Source organism: Nomascus leucogenys, chromosome 13, assembly GCF_006542625.1.
Source record: "Nomascus leucogenys isolate Asia chromosome 13, Asia_NLE_v1, whole genome shotgun sequence".
NCBI classification, from domain to species: domain Eukaryota; kingdom Metazoa; phylum Chordata; class Mammalia; order Primates; family Hylobatidae; genus Nomascus; species Nomascus leucogenys.
The window spans coordinates 1,558,651-1,576,947 of NC_044393.1; the positions used below are offsets into that span (position 1 = coordinate 1,558,651).

At 55.5% G+C, this 18,297-nt stretch overlaps 1 protein-coding gene across 3 annotated transcripts in view; it reads right to left on the reverse strand.

Moving 5' to 3' along the window:
* Positions 1 to 3,746: 3,746 nt before the first annotated feature.
* SLCO4A1 (solute carrier organic anion transporter family member 4A1) overlaps positions 3,747 to 18,297 on the reverse strand; it is a 46,772-nt gene continuing 32,221 nt past the window's right edge. For all 3 annotated transcript variants that reach the window (XM_030825639.1, XM_030825635.1, XM_030825636.1), the window contains one exon: positions 3,747 to 7,023. In XM_030825639.1, coding sequence (XP_030681499.1) covers positions 6,772 to 7,023 — 252 coding nt within the window. In that variant the 3' untranslated portion in view covers positions 3,747 to 6,771. The remainder of the gene's footprint in view (positions 7,024 to 18,297) is intronic.

Genomic DNA, 18,297 nt, shown 5'->3' on the forward strand with positions numbered 1-18,297 from the left:
AGGTTGAGTTGATCACTGATGGTCAGTGACGTAGTCGATCATGCCTATGTGTTGAAGCCTCCATGAGTCCCGAGAAGGACTCAGTGCAGATGAGCTTTGGGGTTGGAGGACACGTCTGCCTGCCAGGAGAGCGGCCCCAACTGCAGACAGACAGAGGCTCCTGCACCCGGGCCCCCCCGGACCTCCCCCAGGTATCCACCTGCTGGTCATCTGTGTCCCCTGCAACGTCCTTCATAATAAACCGGTGAGCCTGTGTCCCTAAGTCCTGGGTGCTGCTGCAGCGAATCACTCCAGCCTGGGGAGGGGCTCATGGGACCTGGTTTACAGCTGTGTGGACAGAAGCCCCTGAGGCTTGCAGTTGACTTCGGAAGTGGGGGCAGCCCTGTGGGACTCAGCCCTCACTCTATGGGGTCTGATGCCATCTCTAGGTAGACAGTGTCAGAATTGAATTGAAGGACACCAGCTGGCATCTGCTGGAGAACTGCCTGGTGTTGGGAAAAAATCACCACTCTCCGGGTTGGGAGTGCTGTGTCCAGTGCTGTGAGGGTAGGAAGAACAATTTGGTTTTTTCCCATATCTTCTCAGACCTTCCCACCTTGAGGTCTGTACCTTGATCAAACCTGTACTTTACAGGATCAAGGACTGGGGCAGGGACATCTTGAGCCTAGCTGCAGCCAGGACCTTCGGGGACTGTCCTGAGAGCTGCCTTGCTCAAGCACCGTGGAGATCAGCCAGGTGCTGCACCCCCAGGGCAGAGCGCGCTGCAGGACCACCCGGTCCCTGGAGGTGGGACAGCATCTGAGCTGCAGCTTGCTCCCTGGGGGCCTGGCTGAGGCACGGCTGCATCTGGCACTTAACCCTGGGACTTCATCTCGACCTTGGGGACACTTACATGAGGGGCTGCTTCTGGGGAACCGGAGCTGAGATGGTGGCTCCTGGGGAGCCTGCCAGGAGGCATTCACTGGCAGGGACACCCCTGGTCCTTCAGGGAACAATGAGATGAGGAGATAGAAGAGCCCACAGATTTTAAGGGACCCTTGGCCAAGGAGGGGACAGAGGCAGACATGTTCCACGTATTCAGGCCGATGGGAGGCGTGTCTCGGGCAGCGCAGGCTGGCATTCGGCCAGAGTGGGCATAACAGAGGCTTCCCCTGCGACTGCTGTTGGTGGGCTGCGTGGTTTAAGACAACAGGAACTTATCTCACTGTCACCAGCCACAGGGTGTAGAGGAAGCCACCACCTTCTCCAGGGGCTCCACATACAGCAGGTGTCAGCCCAAGTGGCTCTCGCCCCTGCTCATGGGCAGCCCTGAGGGTACCTGGGGGTGACTCCTCCAGGCCTAGGGACAGTGTGGACCCCCTTTTGGTCACAGTCCTGGGAAGCCTGGGGCGGGGCCTGCGGGATTCCTATGCCTCCGGCCATGTGCTTCTGCAGGGACCCAAAAACGTTGGCATAGGAGGGCACCGGCTGGTTGGAATCTCTTTTAGCAACCAGCACGGCTCTGCAATCTGGTTTTTAAAATATCATTGGAGGGAAAAAAGGAGCATTAAATTAAGGAAAATGTGTTCTAGTAGAAATGAGCAGTTAGAATACAGACACGCCCTGCAAACCCATAGGACCTGCCGAAATCACACCTCCCTCATGTTCATAAATGACACATGCTCAGCCTGTGCACACACACATGGGCATGGGGCTGGAGTCTGGTGCATGCTGCGTGCCTGCATTGCTCTGAATCCTGTTACATGCATCGCCCCTGTTGATACCCACCCTGTTCCTGCCCGCCCGGCCTCCCTCCCTCCCTCTCCCTCTACACACACACACACACACACACACACACACACACACACACACACGAGTTGTACATGATATATTAAATATATGCCCATATGTAATGGGTTTGATGGCTAAGAGAGAAGACCTGTTATTTTATTTTTCTTTAAAAAAGGGCCGAGGCTGCCGGATATCACCAAATGAAGGATCTTACATCCTGAGCAGCCCTCGCATCCCGGAGTCTGGCTCTGTAATCCTTTCCAAATGCCACTTCTGTTTCACAAGCATGTCCTCTGGAGGGGAATCTGGTGCTGCTTTGTTGGCCATCACAGCCGGCCAGGCAGCCCTGCTCTGCAGTGGGCAGCTGGCACCCAGGCATAGGAGGGGTCATGTGGTGGTTTAGCTTCCCAGACTCACGGGGGCCCCGCCCCAGCCCTGCACCTTCTGCGGGGTCACAGAGAGCCCATCCCTCATGGTCTGGGGGATGGGCTGGCTCTCCCCCAGCAACCAGAGGCCCCATTCTCTAGGCCCCAGGGCTGGGTCTTGGGATGGGGGCATCAGCCAGTGTGAAACCCAGAGCCCTTTTGCTGGGCTTGCTGGGAAGGGCGGCCCCACTCACTGGATGCCGAGTGGGTTCCTGGTGGCCGTGGGCAGAGCTGGGGATGGAAGAGGCACAGAGCTCTGGGGGTGTTGCTCTAGCCCCTGAGTCCTGCCCTGCCCCCCGCTTTTCCTCAAGCTGGTTTGACTTGGATTTTGTCACCTGCAGCTAGACATGGTGAGCGTGGGCACTGGAACCCAGGTGGCCAGCGGGGCCCTCCAGACGCCCCCGGGGGTCTCTCGCCAGTGGCTCCTGAGCCTCTTACTCCACAAGTGAAGGCAGGAAATGGTGGGCAAGCGGCGGGGTCCAGCCCATGATTTCATTTTCTGTAACCAGTTGGAAAATTCTAACAGCGTCGTGCATGAATAGGTTCTTGTCTTCTCTGGAAATTGCAAGGCTTGATAATAAAGACATTAGTTCCTGAGATGCTTCGGTCTGAGAAGAGCCGACTGGAGATAATTTGCTGCTTCCTGTGACAGCTAATGATTAGCTTCATCACAGCACGTCGCTGCCACAGACGGATTTGTCTACACAGCCCAGTCACTTCAGAAAACATGTTTGGGCCGAGGCGGGTGGCTCACGCCTGTAATCCCAGCACTTTAGGAGGCCGAGGCAGGTGGATCACGAGGTCAGGAGATCGAGACCATCAACTGGCTAACACGGTGAAACCCCGTCTCTACTAAAGAATACAAAAAATTAGCCGGGCGTGGTGGCAGGTGCCTGTCATCCCAGCTACTCGGGAGGCTGAGGCGGGAGAATGGCGTGAACCCGGGAGGCAGAGCTTGCAGTGAACTGAGATCGCACCACTGCACTCCATCCTGGGCGATGGAGCGAGACTCCGTCTCAAAAAAAAAAAGGAAAAGAAAACACGTTTGAGGAAATGTAATCCTAGGGTCTTAGTATTACTTCTTTTAAAACATTCCGGGGCTGTGGTCCAGCTGGTTTCTACTCTGAACACTCCTGGACAGCCCTATGTTCGGTTCCTTCCCCGGCCTGGGGTCTGCAGAGGCTGCGCTGAAGTCCTGGGGGCTCTGTCATTCCCGATGGGGGTGTACTGGAGACTCCCAGGGGCCATCCCAGAGCTGGGGAGCTTCTCCTTTAACAGAAGCGCCGAGGGCAGCTCCCTGAGACTGTTCCTCTCCACTCTCAATCTGCCAACGGATCATTGGGGAATTCTTGACTTTGCCAGATAATATTAGAACTATAATTTGGGGAAGACTGCAGGCGGGCAAGTGGGTGAGAGGTGAGGGCTGACAGTGGAAGCTGTGACGGCAGGCACGGGAGGGGGGTTCATGATCCAACCTCATTCTGTTTACCATGTTTGACATTTTCCACGACAAAGTTAACACAACAAAGTCAATAAAACAAAACAAATGAAAGCGCGTTTATTGAATTGCGGTTCTCTGCCTGGAATAGGATGAACTGTCAGGCCCCGAATTGGAAACCAGTAGGGTGTTTCCTTTCCATTATTAAAGAATAAATCTCAGAATGCGTCCATGAGAGTATCTCGCTGCAGAGTACGGAAATGTTAATTTCCTTTCGCAGTTTCTCTCCTGGTAAAATGAATGGCAAATCTGAGATAATAGTGAGTAATGGTGGAGCCAGGGCTCTGGCCTGCGGCTCGGTGTTGGGCGGGCGTGGAGTGAGAGCGTGCAGCTCCCTCCTGTTCTGTGGTTGGGATTCCCGGGGCTCCTGCAGAGCCTTCCTTGGCTGCGGGGTCAGAGCCTGTGGTGACCTCGTGCAGGTGACTCCCTCTGTTGAGCTCCGTCCTCCCCTGGAAAACTGTCAACCCCACTCCCCTGGGGTATCAAAGGACTTGATGAGACGTCGGGCACCCAGAGGTTGTCAGGCCCCCTGAGACAGAGGGGAGACTGGGGTCAGGTGCAGGAGGTTTACTGGGAGGGCACACAGGAAGCACCGCTGGAGCACAGAGGTGGCCGACGCGAGGCGGGGGGCAGGACCACCGCGGGCACCCGAGGCACTGTGCAGCTGGGGAATCCACGGCAGATAGGCCCACTCGCCAGGCAAGGGGGCTGGGGGCGTTCATCTGCCGTGCAGGCGCAAAGCAGGCGCAGAGGCCAGGGAAGCCCATGTGAACAGGAATGCAGGCGCTGGCTGCAGGCGTCGGCTCAGCCCCTGGGGGTGAGGGTGGGGACGCGGGTCCCCCGCATCTGCTCCACCCCTTCCATGATTATTTCTGCAGGTTGGGGTTCCCTCAGGCCCACCCCCTTCCTCAGTCCCGGACACTCCTGGGTGCCCCGTCCCACAAATGGAGTGGGGTGAGGATGATGTGGATCCCCCCTGCCAGGAACACAAGGAATCAGGCAGCTTGGCAGGATCCCTACGGCTCTGCCTCAGCCTCCGTGAGTTCTCAAGGCATGGCGGTCGCCGTCCAGAGGGTCTGGGGGTCTTAGATGACCAGGGAGTCTTTGGAAAGGGGCGGTCCCCAGGAGGGGGCTCCATGCGGGGTGGAGACGGCTGCTCAGGTGAGTGCTGTGCTGGGCACCCGGCTCGCTGGGCCCTGCTGGGGCTGGGGTCCCCTCTGCCACGTCCCCCGTAGAGACCTGCTGCTCATCCAGCCTGCGAAGCCATGGGTCAGCGCCTGAGGAGGCTGAGCATCTGTCCGTCTGTCCGTTCGGGCAGCTGGTATCCTCAGTGCCTAAGGTGATGTCTGTGAGCCTCGGCTTCTGCACGAGCACTGGTGCGATGGAGGAAGGACTGATGGAGAGAGGGAGCCACTCTGCCCAAGGCACAGGCCTGCGACGAACGGGGCACAGCCGGGGACAGGCCTGCGAGGCACGGGGCACAGCCGGGGACAGGCCTGCGAGGCACAGGGCACAGCCGGCCACGTGCAGGCCGGGGAAAAATGGGATGAGGGTTTGGAGATGAGGGCCTGACTTGATTCCTTAGAGACCGTCCATTTATGGGAAAGAATGGGGCGCCTCTGGCCACCTGCCGGTTCCAAGACTAACCACAAGAGGAAATGTCAGAGAAAATTAACTTTGCTCGAGCTTTTGTGATGAGTCTGATTTTCCAGCTTCTAGAAAGATGTGCTTCCATGCTGAGGTTTGTACTCGTTCGGTTTATTTGGAAGAATTAAAGGGCTTCTCGGAAAATGTTAATATCTCCTTCCCACCAGCCTGGCCACCCCAGCTTCCCCCAGGCCCTGGAAGTTAGGTCTCCCCTGTGTTTGGTGCTTCTGACATTGCAGAGGGACTCCTTCCTCCTGGCAGCTCTGCCTTCCAGCCCAGAAAGCGGTTGCTGGACACAACCCAAGTCAGGGGACCGGGTTTGCTGGAGCGGGTGGCAGGGTCGTGCATCCCCCACCCCGGCCATCTGCTGGCTCTGGAGCCCTGCTCTCACCCAGTTGGTGTCTCCTGGGCCCTGCGTCCATTCCATTTTGCCTTCAAAAGCCTGAGCTGCTGCTCTTACTCACTCAGGAGAGCCTCCAGTGCCCAATGTGAGCCCCAAACCCCCAGGAAATACAGGCAGAGTTGTGTTTGCTGTGTGCATACAGACTGAGCTTTTGCTTAAGAACCTGGTGGGGCTAGGGGTGAGCGGGGTTGGGGTGAGCAGGGTCAGGGGTGAGTGGGGTCATTGGTGCACGGGCAGGGTTGCACAGGGCTGGAGGTGCATGGGTAAGCTCTAGCACTGAGTGGTGTGGGGGGCAGCCGCCCTCCCAAAGGGGCCTCGTGGGGGGGCGTGGGCAGGACCTGGGTGAGGTGTCCTCGTGGGGACCCCAGGGATCCTCCTTGCCCTCTGGGATGGGTATCTCTGCTGCTCAGTGGACGCCCACTTCTGGGGCTTGCATATGGGGTGGTGTGTGAGTCAGCCCCTTCTGTGTATGTGTGCACGTGGTGTGTGTGTGTGTGTGTGTGTGGTGTGTGTAGGTCTCTTATGCTGCTGAGTGCCTGGAAGGCAATGAAGCTGGTGGTGCTGGGACCGAGTGGGTGGGGGTGGGCAAGGCCCAGGGGTGGCTGCAGCACTGCACTAGTGCCTGGTAGGGTGTGGCCGGGAGGTGAGTGGGAATCCCCTGGGGGTACATTTTCCTGCACTCCCATGTGCTCAGGGATACCCCTGAGGCTAGGAAGGCAGGTTGGGCCATGGCTGCCCTGGAGGCTGTGCTAGGCTGGCAGCGTAGTGGCCAGGCTTACAACATGGGACCTGCGGCCCCAGCAGAGGCACAGGGAAGCTGGTGTCGTCCTTCCGTGTCCAGGAGCGGCCCCCCATAGCCCGTGCACCCCGAGGTGTGGCTTAGGCCCAGCCCTGCCCTTGGGGAGCAGAGTCTGGCTGGAGAGGCCCACCCAGAGCGGGGGATGGCAGGGGCCTCCCGAAGGACCTCCCCTTGTCTGGCTCAGAGGCTCTGCCCCGTGCACTGCCTCCTGGCGTGGCCCTTTCCAGGCTCAACGTGTGGGTGCCAAGTTCTCCTCAGATGGTTGGTGGAAGGGCATGTCTCTGCATCCTGTCCAGATGACGCACCTGCCCTGCCCTGGACGCCACTGCGTGGTTTCTTTGGCCTCCTTTGCCTGCTGGCTCCTCCCGAGGCCTCGGCTCAGACGGCTCTTCCTCCACACGCCCTTGGCCTTCATTGTAGACGCTCCAGGGTGGCCACTGTGTCTCCCGTGGCTGTGTGGCCTTTGGTCAACTTCATGGACCTTTGGAACAACGTGGGGCCAGGATTAGGAAGCTGCTGCCACTTGCCTTCAGAGGTCCCCGCTCCTGTTTGGGGGTGCCTTCCCATCGCTCCTTTTGGGGGTGCCCTTCCCATCGCTCCTGTTTGGGGGTGCCTTTCCTATTGCTCCTTTTGGGGGTGCCTTTCCCATAGTGCCTGTTTGGGGGCACCCCTTCCATCTGCCTGCAATGGGCGCCATGTCCAGCCACCCCTTCTCTGTGGCGCTGGGCACTCTGATACTCTCTTCCTCTCTCTGCACCGTCCAAACCTGCTCTTGGTAAAATAGCTGATATACTAATTCAGACTAAAGGGCCAATCACGGCTAAGGCTTAGTGTACTCTCCTTTTCTTTTCACCTTATAATAAAATATTTTTAAAAGAAAGAAAGAAAACAAAACCAAGATCTGACTCTGGAATGGTGCTCAGCTGGCAGGGAAGGTGTCTGGGGTCAGAGGGCCCTCGGGGGCTCAGAAACAGCTGCAGGGCCTGCTCTTTAGGCAGCAGCCGGCCCCTCCCCTCTTCCCCGCTCCTGGCGCCGGTGTCTTCTCACTCTTTCCCCGGCCCTTGGTGGAGCAGAGTTGCATTCATCCTGAAGCTTTAGGACGTGACACTCAGTCACAACTGCGACATCAGAAGAGCTGCGAGCTCCATGCCGCTCCGCTCTGTGGTTGACTGTTGTCCTCAGTAAACAGGGAAGTGCCTGTCACTTTTCAGCTGGAGGGAGGAAGGCTCGTTTCCACCGGGTGCTTGGAGATAATGTCCTCGTGAATAGCTATTTAGACACCACCTGCCATCCTGTACCAGGAGCTCCACACTGGGGCGGGAGCTACACGGAGACACTCAGCTCATTATTCTGAGCTGTCTCCATGGGCGGCTGCACTCCCCAGGTACAGAGATTGTCCTCCTGCCCAGACGGGAAGTGGCCACGACAACCAGGAATGGGCGCAGGGGCTCTCAGAGTCCAGAAGCCCCCCAGCCCCCGGAGGGCATCTTCCCTCACTATCTTCCTAACTCAGTGGCTCTCATCATGGTACACTCTGTCATCAGAGATGGGAGTGGCCAGGCGGGACTTGCTCAGCCATGGACCCACACAGAGGCTGTGGGGGCGCCTGGCTACCCGTTTACCAGCCCTGTGTCTACAGCTTGGAGGAGGACAGAGGGCTTCCTGGAGGAAGAAGCCCGGAAGCAGCTCTGCAGGTTTCACGCCCCTTGCAAGGGCAGAATTCTTAGGAGGGCAGGACCCTTTATTTCCTTAGAACAGGTGCATCTGCACACTTATTATAAGGTCTTAGTTCTAACATGAGCGTGCCCTGCTGGGTTTCCCAGGTAGAGAATCCACCCCCTCCGCTTCTGTTGTTGCGTCCAGCTCTTTCGTGCCCTGGGCATCGGAAGAAAATGCATTCTCTCCCAGGAGAACACAGGCAGTCCACCCTCTAGAGAAAGCCTGCTCTGGAAGACGTTGTCAGAAAGCCGACACTCCACATCCATCACGGCCTTGGTGAAAATCCAATTAGAGGAGAACTATGCGTAAGGCTCAGATGGAGTTTACAGCCTTCTAAATTCATTCTCTTCTTCCTTCAGAAAAAAACAACAAAGCAAGAAAACAGCCCACTTGGTCAGGCCACAGCAGACAGAGTGGAAGGGAGCGGGCGCAGTTGCCCCACGAACCCACCCTCGGGCACTGACCAGCTGGGGAAGGTGTGGGGGGGCAGCCAGGGCAGCCAGGACCCAGCCCCCACTCCCCACCGCCTCCCTCCTCCCTGCCTCCACACCCTGCTGCCACCCTCCCCTGCCCGCCCGCTTCACTGCACCCAAGGCCTGCCCGTGCCTCCCCACTGCCCCCCTCCTCCTGCCCCCACACCCTGCTCCCACCCTCCCCTGCCTGCCCGCTTCACTGCACCCAAGGCCTGCCCGTGCCTCCCCACCACCCCCCTCCTCCTGCCCCCACCCTCCCCCGCCCGCCTGCTTCACTGCACCCAAGGCCTGCCCGTGCCTCCCCACTGCCCCCCTCCTCCTGCCCCCACACCCTGCTGCCACCCTCCCCTGCCCGCCCGCTTCACTGCACCCAAGGCCTGCCCGTGCCTCCTCATCACCCCCCTCCTCGGCAGCTGAGTCCCCTGCTCTGACTGTGTGTGTTTTATGACCCTGGCTGGTCACACATGCCCCAACCTCCATGCACTCCATGCACTGTGGCCTCACCCCAGACCCTTGACCCCTGCTAATCTGCCCCATTCCTGGTCTCTCTGAGGTGCTGCAGGAGCCCCTGGCGTGGCTGCCCGTGCATGCTTTGGCCGGGCCTTTCTGGGGAAAGTGGAGAGTACACAGTGCTGCCATTCTCGTGGCTCTCGTCGCCCAGCTGGTGTGGTTGGGTCGTTGCTGCAGACTAAACTCACCGTGGCCATGGGGTGGGAGGTGGAGCACGGGCTAATGAGGTCTTAATGAGCGACTTCCAGGTGTGGGGATTGCTGGGGCGGGGGCTGCCCTGATGAGTTATGGGGACCCCTGATCGCCCTGGTGGGAATGAGCACGTCCAGGGCAGTGGGGGGGTTTGCTTGCACACTCAGGAAATCTGAGGGAGGGCGTGGGGGGATGAATGAGCAGGTGTCAGTGGCCTAAACTTAAATGACAGCTCAGTCCCCGGGATGCCAGGGAAAGACCCTCCCTAGGGACTAAACTGGTGCCAGCGTGGCCGGCCCTGTCCTGACAAGCAGGCTCCCCTGTGATTGTGGTGGGGGCATTGGACAAACGTAACCCCAGTGGATAGGTGTTCTGGAGAGACCGGAGGTTCCCAGAAGAGGCAGCGTAGCCTGGTGGGGGGTTGGCTGATGAGCTCTGAGGCCATCACGGGCCAATCAGCTCCTTGTGCCTCGGTTTCCTCGGTTTCGGAGGAGGGGGGCGGTGGGGAGGCACGGGCAGGCCTTGGGTGCGTGTGTGGTCACGTGAGATCTTTGCATGAGTGTGTGTGGGAAGCGTGTGATCACGTGAGATCTTTGCGTGAGCGTGCGTGGGAAGCGCGTGGTCACGTGATCTTGCATCCGGTGCAGCGGTGCATCACTTACTGCTGGAGAGAGTTTTGAGAAAGTCGGTGTTTGGTTGCGAACGCCGCAGAGTGCACTCATGCAAACCCAGACAGCGCTGCCCACGACACCCGGAGGCCACATGGTGTCGCCCGTTGCTCCAAGGCTACAAACCCGCGCTGTGTGTTGCTGTGCTGAATACGAGAGGCAACTGTAACGCAACAGTGAGCATTTGTGTCTCTAAACACACCTGAACCTAGAAAAGGTGCAGCAACAATAGGTCTCATATTGTACGGGACCCTGTGGTATTACGGGTTTGTCGCTGGCCTGAACATCATTCCACGGTACGTGACCGTATTCTCTCAGTCCTCACTATCACCGTCAACCTCAACATCAACTATTCCCGCAGCTTCTGTCCCGCCAAGTGCCCGTGGAGCTGCCCCTGGAGCAGGTGCCCCCACCGAGAGTGATGGAAAAGCCCGTCCTCGCCACCTCCAGGCACGGGCAGCAGCAAGCGGCCGGCTCTCCAGAAGTGCTGGGTCTGAGCTCCATCAGCGGCCATTCCTGAGAGCCCGAGGTCCAAGCCCAACATGACTTGGAATAAATGATCAAGTTACGAATTAAACACAAGAGAAATGTAATTACCACGGGAGCCAGCTGAGAATAAAATGGATTACGCCTATCACAGTCATTAAACGGTGATCACATGCGCCTTTCTAATGTGCTGCCGATTAAAATCAATCTAAGTGCAAATTATGGTTCTGAGTAATCGCTCCCTACGGTTCATCTTTTGTGTTCTCCAAGGAGCTGACACTGAGAGGAAGCACCAGGGCGCCCTCACAGCCTGCACAGCTTCAGGGTCCACGGCCTCGAGCCTCCAGCTCAGCACAGAAAGATCACCGTGTGGCCCTGGACTGGCGGGGATGCTGGCCGTCCTCATGCTGTGGCCAGCTGTGTCCCCAGAGCTCTGCACAGGTGCAGCGGTTAACCCTCGCCATGCCCTATGATGGGGGTCCCTGTATGGGCCCCATTCACAGATGGGGACACTAAGTCAGGGGGTCACATGATCCACACAAGTTCAGACGACTTGGAAGTGGCAGAGCCAGGATTCAACCCCAACTTCAGGATGGGCTAGGAGCCACCATTCACCAGGACACTGCATGACAACGGTGTGTGTGCGTGTGTGTGTGAGGTCACATGTTCACATGCACACATGCTGCTATCTGATGGGATGATGCCTGGATTTTGGCAGGTGCCCCAGATTTCTGCAGACTCATGGAATGTCCCACCATCCCCCTGAGTGGAGAGACTCAGTCCCCTCCGTGGTCTCCATGCGCATCTGTCCCCTCAGCAGTCACCACACTTATCTGTCCCGTCAGTGGTCACCACGCTCATCTGTCCCGTCAGTGGTCACCATGCTCATCTGTCCCCTCTGTGGTCTCCACGCTCATGTGTCCAAATGCATGGGCATTTGGGGAAAGTGCCATCTGCCATAGTCTACTCTGTGGCCCCGGCAATTCACAATTCTCCCTCATGCAAAATAAATTCACCTTCTGCCCTGGCTGCTCTACGGTCTCTTTCCATGGTGACGTCAAACTCTGACTCAAGCCCAGGGTCTTGTCCTGCAAGCCAGGTCCAGGTGTGGACAAGGTGCTGCAGGCGTGCGGCTCCCAGGTGCACCCCCTTCTCCATCTGAAGAGCTGTGAACTGAAGAGTGATCTGCCCCTGACAAGCTAACACCAGTAGTGGGACAGACATAGACCACACTGTCAGCTCTCCTTTCAAAGAGCAGGGAGGGAGAGGCATGCAGCAGTCTCCCGGGCATGCGCTCTTGAAATCTGGGTGAGTGAAGTTACTGGGCTGGGCTGAGGGCTCAGTCCTAGCTCAGGGGATGGCTCTCCAGGGCCGCCCTGCCGTCGGAGCTCTCAGTTCCATCCTCTGGGTCAACCTCCCTTTTCCATAAAATTAGTTCATCCTCGTAGCTGAAAAGTTTTTGCAAACTACCAAAACTCACCCAAGAAGAAACAGATAAAGTGAATAGTCCTGTATCTATTAAAGAAATTGATTTTTTTTTCAATGAGACCTTCTGAAAAAGAAATATCCAGGCCTAGATGTCTTCATTGGTGAATTCTAAGTAACATCAATGTATGCAATCTCTTCTAACAAATATACAAAGGGATGGGGGCACTGCAACTACCACACAGCATGGTGATTTTACCCAGAGAGATAAGCTCATGTTCACACAAAGCCTGTACATGGATATTCGAGCACAGTCAATACAGGAACCTGCACAGGAGATATAACAGCACACAGATTAACACACACACACACACACGAGTGTGTACACATGGCTTAATACATACACATGAGTGTGTACACACGGCTTAATACACACACACGAGTGTGTACACATGGCTTAATACACACACGAGTGTGTACACATGGCTTAATAAACACGCACACAAGTGACATGGCTTAATACACACGCACACGAGTGAGTACAAGCAGAACCATGGAATCAGAATAAGGTTGATGTGCTGGCTTTTTGTGATATCGAAGTACAGTTTTGTAGAATGTTACCATTGAGGGAGACAGGCAAAGTGTGCAAGGGATCTCTTTGTATTGTTTATTTCTTACAGGTGCATAGAAGTCTAACATTATTTCAACTTAAAGAAAAGAAGGCCAGGAAAGGTGGCTCATGCCTGTAATCCCAGCACTTTGGGAGGCCAAGGGATCAGTTGAGCCCAGGAGTTACAGACCAGCCTGGGCAACAAAATTTACACAAATTATCTGGGCGTGGTGACTTGTGCCTATAGTCCCAGCTACTCAGGATGCTGAGTCCCAGCTACTCAGGATGCTGAGCTGAAGCCTGGGGAGGTTGAGCCTACAGTGAGGCATGTTCACGCCACTGTACTCCAGCCCAGGTGACAGAGCGAGACCCTGTCTGGAAAAGCACAAAGAGGATGAGACATTTCCCAAGCTATTTTATGAAGCCAGCATTACCCATATACCAGAACCAGATAAAGACAGTACAAGAAAATAAAACTAGAGACCAATATCTCTCATGAATGTAGACACAAAAATCCTTAACCCAACACCAGTAAATTGAATCCAGCAATATTTAAAAGCATAGCCCATGATCAAGTGTGGTGTATCCCGGGGGTGGGGGGCAGGCTTAACATTCTGAAAGCGATCAGTGCAATCCACCACATCAACACTGAAGAAGATCTGCTGTAGGCTTGTGTCAACAGACTCAGAAACGGCCATCAGAGCTCAACACCCATTTATGGTTAAAAAAAAAAAAACAAACTGTCAGCAAACTAGAAATACAAGGGGAACCTCTTTAACAGATAAAGAGCTTTCATTAAAAAAATACATGCAGCTAACATCACACTTCACATTGAGAGGTGGACTGTTTTCTCCTAAGGTGAGGAACAAGTAAAGGATGCCTTCTCTCACCACTCCTATTGACATTGTACTGGAGGTTCCAGCCAGTGCACTAAGGCAAGAAAAAGAAATGAAAGGAATATAGGTTGGAGAAGAAGAAATAAAAGCTCTCCCTCTTCACAGATGACATGGCTGTTTATGTAGAAATCCCATGGCATCTGCACAAAAGCGGGCCTAGCAGGTTTCATGACACAGGGTCAGCACACGAGACTCAACCGCCATCTCTACACACCAGCAGAGGGCACTGGGAAATGAAATTTCAAATACAGCAGCAGTTTCTACGAACGTTAAACTCAATCATTATAAAAACACTGTGGGTCCTATGGCTCTTCCTCAGGTTCACCCCATCAGCCCAAATCTCGATCTACAAATCTTGTCAAGATGAGCTCTCCTCTCCTGGGGGTTTCCTGGGGGTTGGCCTGGAACAACTCCCCAAAGATTCTTAGAAACTCTGTGTTTCGTGTAGAGGGTCTTTAAGGTATACCCTCAAGATCCACTGCAGACCTTTCCTTTATCCGAGAGAGTCTGTGAATAATCGCCTGAAACTTTTCTGATGTTTTAACAGAGGAGTTTTGAGCCACACCCTTGACTCCCTCCTTAGAACCTCTGCTGCTGCTGTGGCCTGGGCCTGACGTCCTTTTATTAATTTAAGAATCCTTTGCCACCTGGAGAATCTTGGAATGAGAAACAGTGTTTTTGATTTTATTTTTTAAGCTATTGTGCAGTAAAACTGGCTTGTAAAACGTGATTCTGTAAACCAGGCATGGTGGCTCACATCTGTAATCCCAGCACTTTGGGAGGCCCGAGGCAGGAGGATCGCTTGAACTCAAGCGAATATAATTTTGCCTTTTTCTAGGAGTGGAATTTCTGTGTTATAAGAAGGTGCAGGTCTAACTTTATAGTAAACTGTCAAGCTGGGTTCCCGAGCGGCCGTATTGTTCTCTACGTCCACCCGTGACGGGTGAGTGTTCCAGCTGCCCAAGTCTTCATCAGCACTTGGCATTGTCAACAGCTTTCTTTTACATTCTGTTAAGTCCTGACTGCTTTAATTTTATCTAAATTTTGCTCGAAAACTAAAGTTAAAAAAAAAAAACCCTCTCTTCTCCTTCTTACGCACAGCTGCAATAAAGCCTGCTGGCGTTTCTGCCTGGAGTCGCCGCTCGCCCAGGGCATCTGCACATTTTCTGTCTCTGTGTCCCTGCAGGCCACAGCACTGCATAACCTACTGTTCCTGTCTTCTGAGGCCTTCCCTTCCTCCAGCTTCCATCAACCTTTGCCTCACTTTCTTTCAAGCCTTTACTGACAGCAGAGGCCCTCAGGCTTAAAACAGCATCGTTACTTCTTTCCTTCCCAAATCTGCAGGTGTGGCTAGGTGGGAAGGGCTGATTCCCTCCCCTACAGGGGCAGTGAGGACAGAGATCCTAGCTGGGGACTGGCGCACCCAAGATGGCACCCCCATCACGGCGGACTCGGCCTGGCTGACAGCTGGTGCACAGAGCGGGGGCTCCCGTGGCCTGGGCTTCCTCACAGCATGGCGCTGGGTTCCCAAGGTGAGCGTGCCCAGAAGGCACTGCCAGTAGAAGCTGTGTCACCTCTGCCATGAGGCAGTCCCAGTCGCCTGCCAGGGTCAAAGAGAGGGTGCACAGACCCCACCTCCAGCAGAGGTAATGGGACATATTGTGGCCGTTGTTGGAAAATATCATCTGCCTCAGTGGGGTTGGAGTGTAGGTCTCTAAGCCCCCTTCCTGCCTCCTGCCATCCTAAGGAAGTGAGCAGGGAGGGAGATTGTGGTGCATCTGAACATGGAGCCCACACATGCTCTCCTGGCAGAGTTGCAGTTATGGAATAGACACCAGAAAGTTATGGAACAGACACAGATACACCAACAGATCTCCAGGGTCTACAGGAGTGAAAGCACACGGCAGGCAGTCAGCGATGAATGCATGGATGGATGTATTTAATAATAGCTTTACTGAGATATGTCACATCCCCAAATATTCACCCTTTAAAGTGTACAATTCGGTTTTTTAAGCGTGTTCACAGAGTTGTGCAACCATCACCATTATCTAACCGCAGGACATTTCACCACTGCACCAAAACACCCTGCACCCATGGCAGTCGCTCCCGCCTCAACTTCCCCCAGCCCCTGGCACCACTAGTCCATTTTCTGTCTCTACAGATTTGTCCATTCTGGACATTCCTTACAAAAGAATCACAAAACATGTGGCCTTTTGTGTCTGGCTTCTTTCACTGAGCATGTTTCAAGGTCCCTGTGCACCTGCGCATCATAGCGCGGGGCTTCACTCTTTCTGATTGACGGACAAGCGAGGGCCCCTGTGTGGACAGCCCACGTTGATTTACCTACTCATCAGCCAGTTGACATTCGGGCCGGTTCACTTTTTGACTATTATGAGCAATGTTGCTGTGAACATTTGTATGCATGTCTTTATGTGGACATAGGTCTTCATTTCTCTTGCGTAGATACTAGGAGTGGAATTGCTGGGTCATCTGCTAATTCCTTGGTTAACTTTTTGATGAACCGCCAAACTGTTTTCCAAAGTGGCTGTGCCATTTTACCGTTTTACATTCCCACCCACAGTGTGTGAGGATTCCAAGTTCTCCACGTCTTGTTGTTTTCTGGTTTTGTTTGTTTGTTGCTTTTGTTTTTGATACAGTCAGCGCTGTGGCTTCGGTTTGCACTTCCCTGAGTGGGAAAATCTTGAGCATCTTCTCCTGGGCTCGTTGGCCTTTTCTATGTCTTTTGTGATGAAATAAAAGTCAAATCCTTTGCCCATTTTTAAATTGGATCATCCTTTAATTGTTGGGTCGTAGGAATTCTTCTTATTATTATTTTGAGAGTCTCACTCTGCCACCCAGGCCAGAGTGCAGTGGCACAGTCATGGCTCACAACAGCCTTGACCTCCCAAGCTTAGGCGATCCTCCCACCTCAGCCTCCCAAGTAGCCGGGACTACAGGTGCACGCCACCATGCCCGGCTAATTTTTTGTATTTTTTTGCAGAGACAGGGTTTCGCTATGTTGCCCAGTTTGGTCTCAAGCCCCTGGGGTCAAGGGATCTGCTTGCCTCAGCCTCCCAAAGTGCTGGGATTATAGGCGTGAGCTAGCGTGCCCGGCCAAATTCAGTGATAATTTTTAAATGCACACAAGAATAAGAGGAACTTGTCCAACAACCAGAAAATTTGACATTTCCAGCTGCTACTGGCGTCTGACTCTTGAAGAGCATTTAATGCACAGCACACAGGAGGTCCCAGTAGCCCTCATCCCAGCAGCCGTGGAAAATCTCTCGATGGAAAACCCAATGGGCTTGGAGGACTCCTGCCTGCCTCTCCCTCTCCCAGGATGCATGTCTTTCTTCTCCCCACGGGCAGCCGGGCCCTGTGGCCGGCACCCTCCTGGCTAATCCCAGGGGCTCCTCCCAGGACGTGGGAGGACAGGGGCCGGCTGTGGGAGGCAGCCAGGACCCAGGCCAGCATGGAGCCGAGGGCATACCCAGGGTCCATGTGCCCGCCAGGCTGGGTGCGCCCATGATCCCGGAGAAGCGTGGGGGCTGTGTGGGCATCTGCAGGTGCCTTCTGGCCTCTGTGGCAGGGCCAGGAGCCACACGCTCCCTGCACTGAGTCACACAGAGGCTGGGTCACCAGGCCTGGGGGGCTGGGGCCGGGACCAGGCTGCAACCAGACTCCACTCTGCCCCTGTGTCCCAACTGTCCCTGTCAGCCATCTACTCCTGTCTCCTCCCTGGGCCTGAGTCAGAGCCAGGCCAATTGTCAATGGGAAAGGCAAGGGGAGCTTAGATCGACAAGGGCAGCAGAGCTCAAGAGCTGCAGAGACCCCGCAGCTCTTGGGAGCTGCCTGAGGGGTGGGAGAGCCTGAGCGGGTGGCCGGCAGCCCGGGCTGCCCACCGGAGGGGCCCTCCCGGACCTGGGAAGGGAATCTGGGCTTGATGGCCTCATCCGTCACGCACCGTGAAGTCTCGCTGCCTGCAGGGAGATGGACGCCTTGCAATGCCGATGAGCAGCCCAGCATACACCCGGTCGCTTTGGGGGCCGCTCCCTGGAATACCTGCCTTCCATCCTGGGCCGGAGCCTCCACTGTGTGCCCTGTGCGAACGTGCTGGTCCTCTTCCTTCCCTCTATCCTCCCTGCAGCTCAGGACGTTTCTCTTCCTTCCTGGCATCCAGGGTGGGGGAGGGCATGGAGTGGGACAGCCCTTGGAGCCCCCAGACCGGAGTCGAAACTACCACCTCTGTCAGCTCGGCGGCCATCACAGAACCATAGCTCGGCAGCTCGAACAACGGACACGCCTTGCCCACGTTCTGGAGGCCCAAAGCCCACGAGCAAGGCTGGACTCCCAGGGAGGGTCCTCACCTTCGTCTGCAGATGGCTGTCTTCTAGCCGTGTCAGCACATAGAGGAGAGAGGAGCTTGGTCTCTTCCTCTTCTTACAGGGCTACGAATCCCATCGGGGGGCCACCCTCACTCCCTCATCTCACCCTAGTCACCTCCTGGAGGTCCCAGCTCCTAACACCATCACACCGGGAGCTGGGGCTTCGACCTATGAACTGGGGGATGCTGTCAGTCCACAGCCCCTGCCTCTGTCCATTTGTCACTGTGAGACATCGGGGAACACACAGGGCCACACAGACCCTTGGAATCGTCATCTGTGAGTCAGAGACCATCCCGACCACTGGCAGCAGAGAGCAGGCACCACCCTTGGTGGCTAGACCGCGTGTGCCACCTCCCTCCCATCCCTTCTCTGCCCAGTGTCCCTGGGCTCT